We start from the raw sequence: 19,118 nt of genomic DNA on the forward strand, positions 1-19,118 counted from the left end.
CAGGCTTATTGACTTGTCTAGGGTCACTTAGCTAGTAGTTGACACAAAATTGTGATTGTGATTGAATTCTTCCTAATCTTATGTCCAGCTTTTTACCTACTATGCCAAGTAAACATACACACATGGATATATCATATTATATCATATCTATATATCTCCATCTCAGCCTTCTCTCCTCCATCCTCTTCCATGATTAAACATTAGTAAATAGAAGCAAGAAAACAGAATTTCATGGCATGCATAAACTATTGAGTATCTACACCAAATAGTTGATTGACTTACTGAATGTTTTATGTGTCAATCTGCAGAATTTAGGGTTCCAAAAAATTATTGATCTTGAGCTTCCTCTAGAAAATCTAGAAATAGGTTAGTATTATAGGACTTCCTTCCTCCTGAATTCTGAGTTCTTGCCCTCTACAGACAGACACATTCATCATCAACGCCATTGACCTGGGGCCCTTAAAGAAGATTAGGATTCGCCATGATAACTCTGGCAATGCCTCTGGCTGGTTTCTTGATCGAGTGGACATCACGGACCAAAATAATGAAACCACGTGAGTGGGGGGCTAGCAGACTCACAGACAAATGGCCAAGGCAAATTTTGTCCTTTGTGTACATTCCATTCTTTTTTCTCATGCTTTAGGTGATCAACTTCAGATCTTACCCTCTTCTATCATTTTGTCACTTAATGATACCCTTTGACATAATTAAAATAGACACCAAATTAAGTGATTCCAAGAACACAGGTGAAAGATCCCTCTATTCCAATTTAGTATAAAGTCTGTAGCAAAACTAACTTAGGACTTCGAAACTTAGTCTTCAAGTCTGGTTTATATGAAAAAGGATGTCTCAGAATTGGGGAGGTACAGTATGACAGAAGATTCTAGATCATAATTTTATAGATGGGAACAACTATGATTTCTTAAGTATTAAACCTGGCCACTTTCTCCTCTCTCATCTCTGTGCCTAACTCATTACCAAGGTTAACTCTTCTACTTATTCAAATGATCCTATTCCATTGTGTCTCTCCCAGTAGATTGTCCCTTTTGTCATCCCTTCTCTCACTTATTTTCAGTGTCTTCTGCTGTACTGGCTCATTTCCTATTGCCTATGTCTCCTCTATCCTGAAAAAAAAATCCTCACTTCATTCTTCCATCCTTACTAGTCATCATCCCATATCTGCCCTTTGTAGCTAAACTCTTCAAAAATGATTTTACAATAGGTGCCTCTATTTTGTCTCTTCTCATTCTTTCTTCTCAGTATCTTACAATTTGGCTTCTGAATTATCATTTCACTGAAACTGCTCTATCCAAAATTATTAATGATCTCTTAGTTGTCAGATATAATAGCTTTTTCTCAGTCTTGATTCTCCAGGACCTATTTGTAGTTTTTGATACTGCTCTGATCAGTCTCTTCTCTATAGGTTTTCAGAACAACTTTCTCTCCTGGTTCTTCTTTCTTTCTTTCTTTCTTTCTAACTACTCTTTCTCTCTCTTTTGATGGATCCTCCTCCAAATCACTACCTCTAACCCTAAGTATTCCTCAGGGTTCTATCCCGGGGCCTCTTCTCTTCTACCTCTAAACTATTTCACTTAGTGATCTCATCCACTCCCATGAATTTAGTTATTACCTCTATGTTAATGATTCTTAAATCTACCTTTCCTGCCTTAAACTTTCTGCTGATCTCCAATCTTGTAACTCCAAATTGTTTTTTAGACATCTTGAATTACATATCCACTGGACATCTTAAACTCAATATATCCAAAACAGAATTTACTTTATTCCCTCCAAGTCCTTCCCCACTCCTACCTTCCCTATTATTGTAGAGTGCAACAAGGTCCTCCCAGTCCCTTTAGGATTTATATGTGGCAACTAGCTGCTTAATCATTATAATAAAATTATTATTATTATTCAGTTACAAATTTCTCTTGTGACAGCGATCAGTTTTTCCCCCCTCTCTGGGGGTTTCCCTTTACTTCCTTGTAAAAGGATGGAAGCAGCATGGTGCAGAGGGATGAATACAGGTAACATACAACTTCAGTTTTAATCTCAGCTCCACCACTATGACTTCTAGTACTGTACCTCATCTCTCTAGATCTCAATTTCTTCATCTGTAAAGTTTTGGTTCTATGATCCTATAATTAGATCTCTATCTGGTCATGGAGATTCTATGATTCTTCCTATCTTGGTTGTGTTTTAGTTAGACCCTCTAGAAGACCAAAACACATTGGGATTATCTTGTTAAGGGATTTCAAACATCATTACAATCATGGCAACAAATATCTAGGGATGATAGAATCTTCTCAGAACCCTTCAAAGAATTTCATGACTGTGAAACAGATCCTTAATTGAATTAGGGTGGATGTGCTTTCCAGAAACAAAGTAGAAACTCCAGTAAGTTAGGTTAATTTTTTGACAGTACAATTTGAATGCAGAATTATTTGTAAGCCTAAATTCCAATGTGGTGTGGTTTGGTGGCACACTGAGTTTGGAGTTGGAATCTCTTCCTTACAATTTTGTGACTTTGGGTAAATTATTTTCTCCCCTGTGGGCCCAAGTTTCCTTGACTAAAATATGAAAGCACAGACCTAAATGATCTATCCCTTCTAGATATAAGATCTTCTCTGGCTCTGACATTCATTCTATAATCTAATAATTCCACAGGCAAGTTTTTTCCCGCTCTGATCTTCAGTTAACGATTAAATTATCTAGCCCCTGCATTGAGGCACCTCCTGGGAGACTATCTTCTTTCCCTGCAGCTGCCCTAGCTTTTTTCTACTTCATCTACTAAATCCCAAGCACTTTAATCTAGTAACTAGTAATAAATCACATTTATGTAGTATTTTACAGAATACATAGCTCATTCTTACCCTATATATAAAATTTGTTACCAACTACAGCTATAGAAATAACACAAGTTTTATAACATCATTTGCTGTATAAGGGGGAAGAGGCTCAGAAAAATACAATAATAATAATAACAATTAGCATTCATATAATAACTCTAAGATTTGAAAAGCATTTTATAAATATTATCTCTTTTTATCCTTGCAACAATCTTGGAAGATAAATAATATTACTAGTTTTATTTATAATAATATCATTTTACAAATGAAGAAATTGAAACAAGGCAGAAATGAAGTGACTTGCCCATAGTCACGCAGTAAGTGTGTGAGCCCTAATTGAGCTCAGGGCTTCCTGACACCAGGTGGAGTGCTCCATCTGCTATACTACCTAACTACTGACATGTCTAACATCATTAGAAGAACCAGAATTTAAGAATATCTCAAAAGACCAAGCTCTGACACTTGACATGATGCATTTTTCTTGTCCATGAGGCAAAGAAAATCGATACAGTAGGATGGAAAATATTATTTTAAAATAAAATTAGGGAGAGTTAGATGGTGCAGTGGATAGAGAGCCAGCCCTGAAGTCAGGAGAACCTGAGTTCAAATCTGACCTCAGACACTTAACACTTCCTAGCTGTGTGACCCTGGGCAAGTCACTGAACCCCAATTGCCTCAGCAAAAAAAAAAAAAAAAGGTAAAATTATACTAGTTCTGGATCACTTAATGTGGTCCTTCTAGGGCTAAGGTTGCTCAAATAGATAAATTGTCCAGGGGCCAGAACACAAACCTTAGTTAATTGATATTCTTATTAACCTATCAATTACCTATTCTGAGATGCTTGTGGGAAAGAGTTCAAGCAGAACTCCCTCAAACTTTGGGTCCTTTCAAGCAGTTCTGGCAACTTTTAGAGGAAAAAAAGGTCTTTGTTGACTTTGCTGGGGATCCTATATGGCCATGTAGGAGGAGGTGAGGGCTTCAGAAGGTGTTCCTATTAATTGACATTGACAATGGCTCCCTCCCTGTCTTCCAGAGACTCTCATAGAGTTTAAGGCGCCAGTCTACCATAGTTCCCTTGTCTCCTTTTAGGTACTACTTCCCGTGCCAACGCTGGCTGGCAGTCGATGAAGACGATGGGCAGCTCTCCAGGGAGCTGATCCCAGTGGATGAGTCATATATCCTGAAGGACGAGGGGAATGAAGAGGAAGAGGGCGAGGGAGGAGGAGGAGGAGCTGAAGATGCTGGGCTTGCCAACCTGGCCCTGGATATGAAAGGTTCCCCTTGACCTTGTGCTGATTCATTCCTTCCCATCAACAATTGAGACTCCTAAATCCCTCAGGCTGTATTCCCTCCATATTCTGCTTCTCCCCACATGATTCAGCCTTCTCCCCTCATAAACCCTCTTGGGTCTATCTGGCATCCTCATTGGGCTGCATGTGCCATGTTCATTCCTGCTTCCATATCTGTGCCTCCTTCTTGGAGTGCCCCATGTCGCTTATCCTTTAAAATCCAGCTTAAGTTACCACTTGAAACCTTCCCTAAAATCTCCAGTCTATATCGGATTTGCCCCCTCTGACTCCCCACAGAAGCGATTACTTATGCTACATATGTGGCACTTAATCACACGCTATCCTGCTTTGGTTTCTAATTATTTCAATTCCATTACATTCAACATACAGTTATCAAGTGCTTACTATGTGCAAGGCACTCTTCTATCAATCAGCAAGTACTTATTAATGTCTGCTCTGCATCAGGTACCGTGCAAGGCCAGGGAGGAACATGTACAAAGAATGAAATAATTTGTATTCACAAGAAGTTTACATTCTAATAGGGAAAAGATTCAAAAACATAAAAATATGTCACATAAAAATAAAGTTAATACATACACACACACAAAATAATTAAATACAAGGTAGTTTGGGAGGGAGGATACTAGCATTACTGAAGAGTGGAGATCAGAATATAGTGTTTGAATGGCATCTTAAAAAAGAAAAGAGGGATTCTGTGAGGTGGAAATAAAGAAGGAGGACATTCTAAGCATAGGGAACAGTTAGTGTAAAGATATGAGGACAGATGTGTTGTGAATGAAGTCATTTTGGATAGTGGAGTGCAGGAAGACACATAAGGAACAATAAAGCTGGAGAGATAGATGAGGGCCAAATTGTGCAGGACTTTCAAAGCCAACTATAAGACTTTCTATTTTATTTTAAAGCCAATAGGAAATCACTGGAATAGGATGTCAGATGGTCAAGATATTTAGTTAATGAAAATTACCTTGATAACAGTGTGGGATATTTGGAACAGGAAGATCAAGTAAAAGGTGGAATACTCTTGATGAAAAGTGATGAGGACCTGAACAAAGATTATATTTCAGAGAGATGATAAAAGTAAAACAGCCATGTCTGGAATTTGAATGGATATGTAGAGTGAACTGTTGTCTTTTCTCCAGAACTTGTTCTTTAAGGAAAAGGAAAAGGAAAAGGTTTTATGGTTGGCAATAATTACAAAAGTTTAGCTGGAGACTGGCATCATGAGAATGGCCTAGGCCGGCCGGTTAGAGGTGTCCTAACTCCAGTCAGGGGACAAAGTGCTCTAGTCGTCTCTAAGGGTGACTTCATCCATCCCTAAGGGTGACTTCATCTCCCAACAGTATTTATTGGGTGTTCACTGTATGATCCCAGAAAGAAGGGAAGGATCCTGTTCCTGTTTTCAAGTAGCTTTCAGCTAATGGAGGAAGAAATGACCAACATATGTGACAAATACACAGAAATGGGAAAAAAGGAATACATGAAAAACATTCATAGTTAATCAAGAGACAGCATGAAGATACAAGTAGAGGATAGATCTTAGAATCAGGAAGATCTGGATTCAAGTCCTATCTGTAATACATTGTGCTTGATTATAAACAAGACATTTAACCTTTTAGTGCCCCCAGGCAAATCCCTAAAAGCTTAAATTATAGAGGTGTTGGTCTGCATTGATGGAGTTTCCATATATAGTTCTCTACACTAATGCATTAATGCAACCTCCTCACCCCCCAACCAAAACAAAAATCAGAGCTAATTATAGATATTCAGAGGTAGAATATTTAGGGTTTTCAGGATGGATTAGAGTGACTGATTCAGATAGAGCACAACAAAGAAGGTTCTCTGGAAGAGGTGAGATTGAATTTTGCTTCTAGGAAAGGTCCTGATTTATCAGAAAGATGGGAGAGAAATTCCACAGCTTGGCAGATAAAGTAAAAATATCCATAAAGATCACTGGGGCATTTGCTCATGGAATAGACTTAATGTCTGTGGTGGCAGCTGGTAGCTGAACTATACCCATAGCCCATTGCCTTAATTTATTTCTTACTCCCTCCCCATAACTCCCTTGGGGTCATGCAGAATATCACCAGCTCCTGGGGACACTACCTTGGAAGCTCTTCCTAATGGCCATGGAGTCATGGAAATTTGCCTGGCCTATGGAGCTGAGGTTATCTGATAGTGCCAGTGACCCACGGGCCACAATCCAGATTTGCCCTTTTCTCTCACCATTCCTGAGACTGAGAACAGCTCCCACTATTCACACCTCCACGCCCCTCACCCGGCAGATAAATCCACCATGTATTCAGTGACCGTGAAGACTGGTGACAAGAAGAGAGCGGGCACGGACGCCAACGTCTTCATCACTCTTTTTGGCACAGATGATGATACAGGTAAAAACTCTGGATGTGGGAAGGAGACCTGATTAATTTAGTTAATAATTTTAATAATAATTTAATAATTAGTAAATTTAAATTAAAATGTCCTAGAAATTGGATTGAATTCTAAAATCTATCTATAGCTTTCCCTATAAGGGACATATTGGGAGTCATCTAGTCTGTCTTTCTGCCTTCAGGAAAGACTGCATTCAAACCATCTCCTCAGAGAAGGATGCTTCCTCTTGGGTAAAGACTCTATGACATTCTCTTGTGTAAACAGCCTAGAGCTTTTCAACTTTTATAACTACTATATAACCTTAGTCAATATCTACCTTTTAGAACTTAGGAAAAAGTTCCCAAAAGAATCACACAGATCAGTAATGCATAAAACAATAGAATCTTTTTTAATGGTCTATCTTCACTATTCAAAAGGTGGTTCACAGCTTAAATGAAAGTAGGAAGCCTCTGGATGGGGCAACAAGAAGAAAACGATTGGTAATATTTCTAGAGCTTCAAGGGTGGGAAGGATGTTCGTACCACAGCAGGAGATGGAATGGAAATTAGTGAAGTGGAATTGATGATGCTTCTTCAATTGGGCCACTTTCATATTTGACACATTCTACTCCACCAGGTTCCTTAGTCATCTCTCCTCCTGGTCAACACAGGGATACCTGGGTCCCATTTACCTCCCTAGCCCACGGAGATAGCCAAGTAGTGAAGGGTTATATGGGGAAGAGTTGGTTCTCACTCAAGTCTTTCTGACTGATTTCCCATCTTTGAACTCTGAGGCAGGGAGAGCTTGGTATTGACTGGGAGAGCTTTTGATGAATGAAATAGGAAAAGCAATTTGGAGGCATGATTCTGGGGTATATTTCCAGAAAATGGCAGGGTGGGACAGGAGCCTAGGAGGAGGTTGTCAAGCAGGAAGGACAGATTATACCCAATGTCCAGGAAAGAAATAAATAAGAGCAAGAGAGGCTGCTGGGTCCCAGAGAGGTTCCTAGGCATGAGTTACTTGGGACTATCACAGAAATTCTGTGCCATATCTGACCTAAATCCATCTTCTTCCATTCTAGTCCCTTGTGCCTTTTTTTAGCCCCCTATTCTCAGCCCTGTTCATATAGTAACTCTTGATGGACTCGAAAATTATTAAATGAAAACTCTTTTCCCTCAGCCTTTTTTCCCTCAGGATAAATGTCTCTAGATCTGTTAATAGGTCTTTCTACTAAGAGCCCCTTCTCAAATTGCACATTGCTTCCTTTGATTTCCCTATGGCCATCACTGAGTTTGCATTTCAAAATCTGAATGACAGGGGCTCTGGACCCCAAACATGAGGGAGCTGATTGCTATACTTTCCATCAGCTTCCTTTATTCCTCTCCTGACATTGGGAATTCTTGAGGGGTAAGGGAGATTGTGATTTTGCAAATCTTAAGCAAATATGACCAATAAATATAAAGAATATCATGCAGTGTACTGGACAGAAGGTGCCAGCATCACTGGGCAATGCTAAGGAACCTGGAGAAGCAGGAACTTTCTTTCAATTCCGCTTCTCACGGTTTTTTTTCCTGTCAACTAGCAACCTACTTCTTTAATCAGTCGATCAACTGGCCAGTGATACAGTTATCCAGATGTTAAGTTTCTCAATACTTAGTAGATGCTCAGGGTTTACTATGGGTCCCCATTTAATAAGGAAGATGAAACAAGGGAAGTGAGTGAACTGCAGACTGGGTTGCCAAGTTAGAGAGTAGGGTCTATTAATCCCAAAAGAATCCTTATAGGAAACAAACCAGAGATATGATTCAGGGGATATGCAGGAGAAGACCAGGAGGACTTGGAAGGAGTTTTTAAATTCAGAAGAAAACAGAGGCAGCTTTTCATAAATCCAGTTCAAATTCCAGAGTGACATCAAGATCATCACCAAACTCATAGGATTTTATAACTGAACCAAAGGCCAAAAGTGCAGTGTTCAGAGAACACAGCTCCTGGTATGCCCTTTATTTTTTTCTGTCTCCCAAGAGGAATCTTGCAAGAACTCCCTTAGCCCTAGGAGCATCCCTCTTTCTGCCAAGGAAATGTTAAAGATTACCTGGCTTACCCCTTTTCCTTTCCCAACTTCCCATGCCTATGGGGAAAGACAGGGAGGGCTGAGCTATTGTCATACTGTAGTGATTAGGTACTTTTAGAGAATCCTGCATGTATGTGGTCAGTCATGTTGGGGCCACTGCATTGGCAGGAACAATTCTCTTGAAGTCTTCCAAGTCCAGCAACAAGGACAAGTTTGAGAGAGGGAGCATTGAAATCTTCACGGTGGATGCATTTTACCTTGGAGAGCTTCAGAAAATCAGGATTGGTCATGACAATACAGGTGAGTCTTGTTTTTTTTGTCCCCCATTTCTTGCGAAGAACATAAGACTCCCAGAAATATCACCCTATGTCAGCCCCTACTACCTATGATTCAGGGCTATCTCTGAAAGGAGTATCTAGTGACAAATTGTGACTTGTGCCAAACATCTTTCCTGACTCCTAATATACAAGGAGAGATTTGTTATCTAAACTCAATTTGAATCCATGAATATTTGGAATTTTCAACACTCAGTCCTACTACATGGCCATTATTTGGAGCAGGGCCCTTATCACATCTTGCCTATAGTGTTACAATAGCCCCCTAATTCCTCTCCCTGATTCCATTTTCTTCCCTTTCCATTTTCCATGTAAGTACCAAATTGATACTCCTGAAGGATAGGTATGAAGCACATCCTTCTCCTTCTCAAGAAGCTTTAGTGGTTCCTAGAGAATACAAATTTCTCTGGAATTTAGTCTTTCATAATCTCCTTCCAACTTGGTTTCTAGATTAATTTTACTGTGTTCTCATATACTTTATATTCAAATCAACTTATTGCTCGTAACATTCCATCCTTGACTCTGTTCATTTGACTTATCACCTCTTGGATTTCTTAGCTCCATTCAAAGCTAATCTCAGGTGCTACCTTACATCTAAGTGCTTTCCTAATCCACCCAGGTATTATTCTCCTACCTCAAATTTATCTTGCATATATTTTATATCTATTTACCTGTTTATATGTTATCTTTTCTCTGTCCCAAGAGAATATAAACTCCTCAAGAGCAGGCAATTTCATTTTTGTTTTCCTATCCCTAGCACTTAATACCTAGCCTGGGATATAATATAATCTAATTATTGTTGGTTAAATAGAATTTTACTATCTCTTGGGAGTCAAGAGTCTACTATTTTTACATTCAGTAAAATACTTCCTTTTGATTTACTCATGTACCCTTGGGGACACACAAGTCTTAGTGTTTCTGAATTTTGAGAATACGGCTATGTCCTTCTCCCTCTCTTATTTGTCCCTATTCCTCCAATCTTCTCTACTTCCACCCCCATTTTCCTGTTTTCTTTTTCATTTCTTCCTGTGTTCTCATTAACAACACATATTTTTGACCTGCCGAAGAAAGACAGCTTTGCACATACCCAGAGAAGGACCAAATTGCATTTGCTTTCCTGTTGCCATCTTCCTCCTTTCATGATAGTAATTAATTGGGTCATCAAAGGAATCATACTCCTCCTTTCCCTCTCCTCACTAAAAGCTCCTGCTACTCATCTTAGAGTAATTTCCCTGTTTTCAAAATGGGCCCTGAGAGAAATCACAAAGTCTATAGGATTTGTTTTTAGTGTATCTTTAGCTTCCTCATTCTGAGTGGTTCTTCCCTTACACTATAACTCTATCCCTTCCTTTCCTGGGATTTTGCCATTATCCCCATACTCTGTCTCCCTTTCTCCCATCAGGACTAGCTCTCACAATTCTTAGTTCACACCAAGATGTCAATGACAGAATAGCTTAGAGTGCAATCCCTCCCAAGAGTGTATGCATTTTTAATTGGAATCAAGACCCAAATTAAAGGGATAAGACACTAATGGTGGATTTTCACACATTATCTAGGAGCTACAGGAAGATTTGAGTAACTGGGCATTGGGGCCGTTTTCTCGGCCCTGAAATCTCACCAAATAGAAAGAAAAAAAGCAACTTCAAATATTTCTCTGCCTTCTTATTAGGCCAGTCTTGTATTTTTCCCTAGGCAAGTCCCCAGGCTGGTTTGTGGACTGGGTAGAAGTAGATATGCCATCCCTAGGAAAATGCTTGACGTATCCCTGTGGACGATGGCTAGGAAAAGAGGAAGATGATGGGTCCACTTACCGGGATCTTTTCCACGCAGAGCTCCAGACCAAAACTTACACTCCATGTAAGTATACAGTAGCTGTTCTTGTGTCCTTCATGTCTCACCTCAAATACTGCCTGACTCTTTCCACTCAGTGCATTGTAAAATGGGCCAGCCCAACTGGCTTTGGGCCTTCCATTTCTTTCACAAAGGGTCTGGGAAGGGCTGGCAAAGGGTGTGGGCTGACAGGATGATAAAGGCACTTGAATAAGGGTCATAAAATCTGGATCCTTGTCTCCCCTTCATTACAAATTGGCTGTGTGACCTTAACCAAGTTACCTCTTTTGATCTGTTTCCACATCATAATATTTATCTTTGATCCCTCATAGAATTGTAGTATACATCAAAGAAGCTGATCTAATTAAAAATATTCTGAAAATGCTAAAAGTGTAAAAATGCAAGTACAGCTTGGTGATGCAGTGGATAGAGCACAGGGCCTGGAGTTGAAGAACTTATCTTCCTGAGCTCAAATGCTGTCTCAGATACTTAATAGCTGTGTGATCCTAGACAAGTGACATAATTCTGCTTGCCTCTGTTTCCTCATTTATAAAATGAGCTGGAGAAGGAAATGGTGAACCACTCCACTATTTTTGCCAAGAAAACCCCAAATGGGGTCACCAAGAGTCAGACATGACTGAAAAGTAACTCAACAACAATAAAACCATCTTCAGGCTCACCAACCAATTTTCATTCCGCTCATTAATGTTACTACCTTGCATATAATCACTTTCTTATTCATCCAGTAAAAGAATTTCTCCTGATACTTGGGCTGAGTTGGAGATTGGAAAGTATTCATAGATCCCAGACTTTTATTGTTTTCTTGCTTTAGAGAGCATCTTGTGTAATCTGCACCCAAACAAGAACTACTCCTTATAATATACTTATCAAATAGTCATCTAGCATCTTCGGTCAAGGCTATTGGTGAGGAGGAACCCATTAATTAGTCAACAATGTCAGCAATTATTTAGTAAGCACTTATCATGTACCAGGAACTGTGATAAACGCTGAGTTTACAAAGAAAGGCAAAAACATGGTCTTTACCCTCAAAGAGCTCATGTTCTATTAATCTCAGAGGAATGGCTCTAGTAGGGGTAGTGTGGGGAGGAGGGACTGACAAAGGCCTGAAGAACGGTTAGATTTAAGCTGATTCTTGAAGAATACTTGGAAAATGGTAGGCAAAGGTGAAAAGGGAGTATATTCCATGCATTGGGAATACTTTAACAAAAAGAAACAGTTGGAAGTGTGATATTTATGGCAAGTAGGTGAGTGTGGTTGAATCATAAAGCATGTAATAGGGACTAAAGTATAAGACAACTAGAAAAATAGGAAAGGACAAGATTATAAATGTTGTAAATGCCAAAAAGATTGTTTTTTTTTTACTTGAACCTGGAACTAATAGAGAATTACTGGAGTTTATTAAGTAGAGGGATAATATGGTCACTCTTGTGCTTTAGGAAGCTCACTATGGAAGTATTAGAGTGAGAGAGAGTTGAGCCAAGATGATCAAGAAGAAGCCTTATTGTATTGCAACAATTCAAGGATAAGGCAGTGAGGGTCTGCACCACAGTGGTGGTTAGATGAATGGAGAAAAGGGATGTATATGAAGGATGTGGCAAAGTTAAAAATGATAAGATGGCAACAAATATGTGAGGTGATTGTGAGAGAGAGTCAAAGCTGATTGTGACTTTTGAAATCAATCTATATCCTGATTGCCTTCAAAAAAGCAAACTAAAACAAAGATTATTGAAAGCAACTATCATATTATTAAATTTTCTTTCTATTTTTTAGGGAGAATACTCTGTATTCCTTCAATTGATCCTTATATGGTATGAACACACCCAGGATTATCAGTGTCCTTTCTGACATAAGTTTCTAGAGAGGTCATCTGGCCAGAGCAGAGTAGAAAATATAAACTCAATTCATTTGTTTATTCTAGGGAAGTTGTTGGTTTGGAGAAGCTTTCCCTCTGTCAAACAGAGGGAAACTGTTGGTCATTATCTGATCAATAGGAAACATAAAGTGTCCACTTGCAAGACATACAAGAACCATATGATAATGACATACCAAACCAAAACAAGACAGGATTATATTCTAGGAAAAGGAGAAATTTGATCCAATGGATAGAATACTGGATTTATAATGAGAAGGTTTCAGTTCAAATTCTGGCTCTTCTTCCTATCCATATGACCATAGGGAAATCAATTTTCTTATCCTCTGAGTCTCAGTTTCCTCTTCTGTAAAATAAGGGGGATTGGACTCAGTGACCCCTAAGATCCTTTCCAATTCCAAATCCATATTTCTAACTTAATGATTGTCTTTTAAAATGGAATCAGTTTTATTCCTTCCCCTACTTCCTAATAATCATCCAAGTATGATTTTCCCTTCTGAGAATGATGACTTTGTATGTTATTTTGTTGGATAAGGGATCAGAGTTGCATGGACAAGGGGAAAAGAAAGCTTCAGAGGGAGTCCCTATTAAATATTAGGAGTCTGAGACTCATGGCTCCTCAAACTATGGCCCATGGGCCAGATGCAATAGCTGAGGACAATTATCCCCCTCACCCAGGGCTATGAAGTTTCTTTATTTAAAGGCCCACAAAACAAAGTTTTTGTTTTTACTATAGTCTGGCCCTCCAACAGTCTGAGGGACAATGAATTGGCCCCCTATTTAAAAAGTTTGAGGACCCCTGCTAGGTTCCCTGTGAATCTATTCCTCCCAGCCTAGGAAGCATATTCCAAGTACTAAGCATTGAGATGAGGTTCCCAAATTCTGGTCCCCTTAAATTCCAAGTTCAAGGGCTGAGGGTTGGAATAGGTAACCTAGGGTCTCTTCTAACTCTATATTTTTATGATTCTTTTAAATTTTTAATCTACTGAAATGGAACATTTCAAGAATATCAAAATATTCTTCAGACCAAACCTAAACCTAGAAAAATTTTAGTCTGTTCAATATCTTGCCTGCATCCCAAGTAGAGAAAATTAAGTCAATTTAAACCCTGATACTGGGACTCGTGATGTTGGATAGACCAATTGACACAGACAAATGTGTAAAAGCTCTGGGGAGAGTAGAAAAGGAAAGAAACACTAACTGTAGCCTTTGAGAATGGAAAAATCAGTTTGCTTGTCAAGAGCCAAGGGAATGGGTAAGGGAGAGGAAATTTTGTGACTCTCAGAGGCAATCCTTAGAATGCTTGTTTCATTGATCTGCTTCCGACTTTCTCCCTTAGGACAGTCCAGACTTCATAAAAGAGGAGTTTTTACTGTCTGTCCTTTAAGATTGTTGCTTCTGGCTTGATATTAAAACAAATCCATTTACTCTTCATTCTTCTGAACACAGTTGCCAAAGCAAGCACAAGAACTCAGGTTTTCATGACCCAGGAGGAAGGGAGCTGCTTCAACTTCCAAGGGAGCAGACAGGGAAAAAAGAAGTCTCTGATATCTCTGTTTCTATCTTTCATCATCTCCCTGTTTCTCTCAGTGTTTCTCTATCTGTCTCTGTCGTTTAGAAGTAATAGAAATCCATGAACCTCCCCCAGTGGTTATCAAACTTTTTGATCTTAGGCCACTTTATGCATTTAAAAATTATTAAGAACCACCCCAAAGTCCTATTGTTTATCTATTTGATATCTATTGATATTATTCTGAAGAAACTAAAACATCTTAATATTATTATTTTTAATTAAATTTTAGTATTTTATTTTTCCACAATCACATGTAAACACAATTTTAAACATTCATTTTAAAAACTTTGAGTTCTAAATTCTCTGCTTTCCTCCTTCCTCATTGCTCTCACCCCCCACCATAGAGAAGGCAAGCAATTTCATATAGGTGATACATGTGTAGTCATGCAAAATATTTCCATAATAGTCATCAACCAAAAAAATACCGCAAGAGGAATAAAGAAAATAAAAAAGTGTGCTTCAATCTGTATTCAGATACCAGCAGTTTTTGTCTGCAGATGGACAGCATGTTTAATCATACATCTTAATATTACTATAAATGGCTTGATCTTATCAAACCTCTGAACATGTCTAAGGGACTCTCAAGACACACATTATGCTTTAAGAACAATTGCTCTAATATTCCAGTCTTCTTATTATGGTGAGAGGTCATATTTAACTGGAAGAGTCTGCTCAAAATGAGGAGCTACTCACAATTCAGATTCAGACTCAGATTAGTGGGGGGAGCTCTTGTACTAGTCCAGTCTAGTTGTCTCCAAACTTATTTCATTGTGCATGCCTTCAGAAAAATATTTTAAAATATACAACTTTAATATCTGTATTTTTATTACTAAACTACATTAGGCATGATTTAAAAACTAATAATGATAACTGATAATATATGAGGTATATTATAAAAGTTTTACAAAAATAGAAATTAAGAAAGGATGAGATAAATGTGAAATAAGCAATTTTTAGAAATTTTAAATTTATTAAACACACATACATACAAATCCTTTTTGTTTTTAGAACTTAACTTCTTAAACTGTGAGTTGTGAACACGTGTAGGATCTTACAATGGAATGTGATGCCATGAAATTATGATTTATTATCAATAAATGTTTGATTGTATATCTATTTTATATATTTATGTATTCAGGATCATGTATAAGTTTCTCCAGTGAAAACAGCTTAAGAAGCTTGTTTTAGAACATTGTACTTCATTATCACTTATTTTAAAAAATTTATTACTTTATTAATTTTTCAGTTGATTTCATCAACATAAGTAGCCAGAGGGATTTTTTATTTTAAAAGTATTTTACAATTCTATGAAAACCTTATTTTATTTGTTAAAAGAAAAACAAGCTGGATACAATAGATTTGCAATTTCATGTAAAATCATCTTTTTTTCCTAATCTACAATGTTATGGAAATGCTTGTTTTATTTCTTAAGTTCAGAATAAAATAAATAAAATTTAAAAAAATAAAATTTAAGATATATAATATAATCTTTTCAGTAAGATTCATGTACCACACACGATACAAAAACAACAAGAAAGTGTGCATTGTCATTGGTTTCAACCCAGCAGAAAGTTTTCAATATAAATCCATGTCTCTAGCTTTTGTGGCTCAGCCTAATAGATGGTATCATATCTTAATTTCCTATTCATGTTTGGATACTTTAGTTATGTTTTTATATGAATTTGAAGAGCAAGAGCAGCAAAAAAAAAAAAAAAAAAAGCCAGTTTGGCTAACTATAGAGTGTATTAAAGTGAAAAACATATAATGAAGCGGCAAAGGTAATTTGGGGCCAAGCTGTGCACGGACTTAAATGACGAAGGAGTTTATATTTGATCCTAGAGATAATAGGGTGCCATTGAAATATATTGACTTGGGAAAGGCAGGAGGTGATGGAGCATGACAGACCTGTGCTTCAGGAGTATTACTTTGGTGACTATGTTGGGATGGGATGAAAGAGGGAAGAACCTTGAGACAAGGAGAATTAAGAGGCCATTTCAATAGTCAAGGAAAGAGTTGAGGAGGGCCAGTGTCAGGGTTACAGCTTCATAAGTGGAGAGAAAGGACACCTAAGAGGGATGCTGTGAGGGTAGAAGCAAGAAAGTTTGGTAATGGATGAGCTAAATGAAGTGAAATGTGATCGAAGAGTTGAGGTTTGGATGACTGGAAAAATGATAGTGTCCTTGACAGGAATAGGAAAGTTTGGAAGAGGAACAGATTTTGGGGGAAACAGAAGATAGTGAGATATAAAGTGCAGAAGGAAAACCATCCATACTGGTTTGTCCTGTGCACTTCGTTCTGGCCCAGGGGGTGGGATTAAGATGCTTCCTTCCTCTTAGAGATCACAAACTCATCTAGACTCATTGTCAGGCATTCAATTCAACAACAATTGCAATAAGAGCAACGTTATTAGTAGTACTAATAAATCACATTTCTTGATCGCTTTAAAGTTTATAAAGTAATTTCCTCACAGAAACCCAGTAAGGTAAACAGCACCATTATAGATGTGGAAATCTCAAAGGTTAGAGATTTGCCCAGAGTCATACAGACAGCAGGAAAATCACAATCAGGCCTCTGTCTTCTGACTCCAAACCCAGTCCTCTTCCTGAAATCCACTCTGAAGTGAATTCATGGGTTTTGGTGTACATCCTGTGAGTCTGGCATTTTCCTAGGCTCAATGAGGTACCCAAGAGAAATGATATGGTATTTGTACCAAATATTCTCTTTCTCTGTATGCATATATTATGTATATATGTGTGTGTGTGTTTGTTTATATATATATATTCACTGTGCATATGTGTTCATATATGTATGTACAATATGTATATTTGCATTGTGCTTGTGTATATATGTGTGTATACATATATTTATACATATATGAATTGTGTATATATATTTATGTGTGTATATATGCATTGTATATATGAGTGTGTACACATTTATGTGTGTGTATTTATGTGTGTTTTTATGTATATGTATATTATATGTTATATTATATTATATTATATGTATATGTATATTATGTGTGTGTGTATTTATGTATATATATATATATACACACATACACAATGCATTTATATGTGTGCTGTGTATATGTGTGCATATATATGTATGCTGTGTGTATATGTGTGCATGTTAATATATGTATCTGAGTATGGGTTCATGTATGTATGTGTATTGTATATATGTGTATGTATACATTTGTGTATATTTGCATATGTATATGTACACATACATAATGTGTCTGCGTATATGTGTTTACAAGTATGTATATATTTGCGTGTGTGTATGTATGTATACATATACATTTATGTGTATGTGTATATATATGTGTGTATATATATATACACATATATGTGCATGTTTGTGTGTGTGTGTGTTTTGAAAGTTGGTGGTAAGGACAAATATGCAGAAGTTACGAAAAACAATTCAGGAAAATGTCTGCCTGGAGGACTCTAGACTGAGTCAGAGGACCCAAGTTCTGCTCTCAGCTCTGCTGTTCTCTTCCTGGGCAAGTCAATCAATCAACCAACATTTATTAAACACCTATTATGTGCTAGGCACTGTGCTAATTACAAATGTAATGGAAAGAATCCTGACTTGAGTATTGGAAGACCTGGTTTCAAATCCTAGCACTGATGCTTGGAGTCTGCATGAACTTGAGCAATCACTTGTCCTTGGGGAGGCTTTATTTATAAAATGAGGGGTTATCTAGATGGCCTCTGGGTCCCATCTAATTTATAAAGCCATGATCCTCTGATACTGAGACACAAGAACTTCTCCCATTAGCACACTGCCATGGATCATTTATCCCCTATTTGTCATCTTGAAAGACACAGAGAGAAGACAAGATATTGGGCAGGAAAAGTGAAATGGGAACCAAACATCACAAAAACAAACTGATAGCACAAGTCAGGCTAAATGAAGTAGTTTGTTTTTCAGTCATGTCTGACTCTTCATGACCCCCATTTGGGGGTTGTTTGGCAAAGACACTGGTTTGCCATTTCCTTCATCAGTTCATTTTACAGAAAAGAAAACTGAGGCAAGCAGGGTTAAGTGACTTGCCAGGGTCTTCCAACTAGTATCTGAGGTTTTAAACTTAGATCTTTCTGATTCCAGGACTGATGCTCTATCCACTACACCATCTAGCTCCCAGTTCCTGAATGGCAAGGCACAAAAGCTCCCCAAAGGGGTTGGGATAGCAAGGACAACTAAACACAAGCTCCCCCTATTTTACATACATTTCCTGAGTCCCAAATCTAATATGATTCTCCATCTTTTAATCCCTTTCTAGTCGTTCACCCTCGGGCTACCTACCTTTTCATTTGAGCTCTCTGATCTCTACCCCCTAGATATTCCCTATGAGATAACCATCTATACCAGTGATGTCTTTGCTGCCGGTACAGATGCCAGCATCTTCATTGTGATCTATGGCTGTGACGGCATCTGCACCCAACAGAAGTACCTGTGCACCAGCAAAAGAGAGCAGAAGGCATTTTTTGAGAGAAATTCTGTCTCCTGCTTCATTGTGGAGGTAGAGTGGGGCTGTGGATATGGGTATAACTCAGAAGAAAAGGAAAAATAAATAGGTATGGATATCTGCAGAGTAAAATGGAATATACTACACTAGGTTCAGGAGACCCGAGTTCTAATTTTATGTTAGGAAATGGGGTCTTCCTTCCTTCCTTCCATCCTTCCTTCCTTCCTTCCTTCCTTCCTTCCTTCCTTCCTTCTTTTCCTCCTTTCCTCCTTCCCTCCTTCCTTCCTTCCTTCCTTCCTGACATGCTCCTTAAGAATTCTAGGTTGGTAATTGGTAGAGAAGACAGGTAGGGATCTGCTTCCCTTGCTTCCTGGTTAGCACTTTGAGATCTCTGAAACTTGCAGCTGGGTTGGTGGGG

At 38.1% G+C, this 19,118-nt stretch overlaps 1 protein-coding gene across 1 annotated transcript in view; it reads left to right on the forward strand.

The window, feature by feature from the left end:
- Window positions 1-19,118, forward strand: part of LOXHD1 (lipoxygenase homology domains 1) — a 275,750-nt gene that overhangs the window by 156,355 nt on the left and 100,277 nt on the right. Inside the window, exons 21-26 of the mRNA XM_031945992.1 lie at window positions 421-554; window positions 3,936-4,120; window positions 6,439-6,543; window positions 8,763-8,894; window positions 10,622-10,786; window positions 18,573-18,754. Coding sequence (XP_031801852.1) covers window positions 421-554; window positions 3,936-4,120; window positions 6,439-6,543; window positions 8,763-8,894; window positions 10,622-10,786; window positions 18,573-18,754 — 903 coding nt within the window. The remainder of the gene's footprint in view (window positions 1-420; window positions 555-3,935; window positions 4,121-6,438; window positions 6,544-8,762; window positions 8,895-10,621; window positions 10,787-18,572; window positions 18,755-19,118) is intronic.

Source organism: Sarcophilus harrisii, chromosome 1 (genome assembly GCF_902635505.1).
Source record: "Sarcophilus harrisii chromosome 1, mSarHar1.11, whole genome shotgun sequence".
NCBI lineage: Eukaryota > Metazoa > Chordata > Mammalia > Dasyuromorphia > Dasyuridae > Sarcophilus > Sarcophilus harrisii.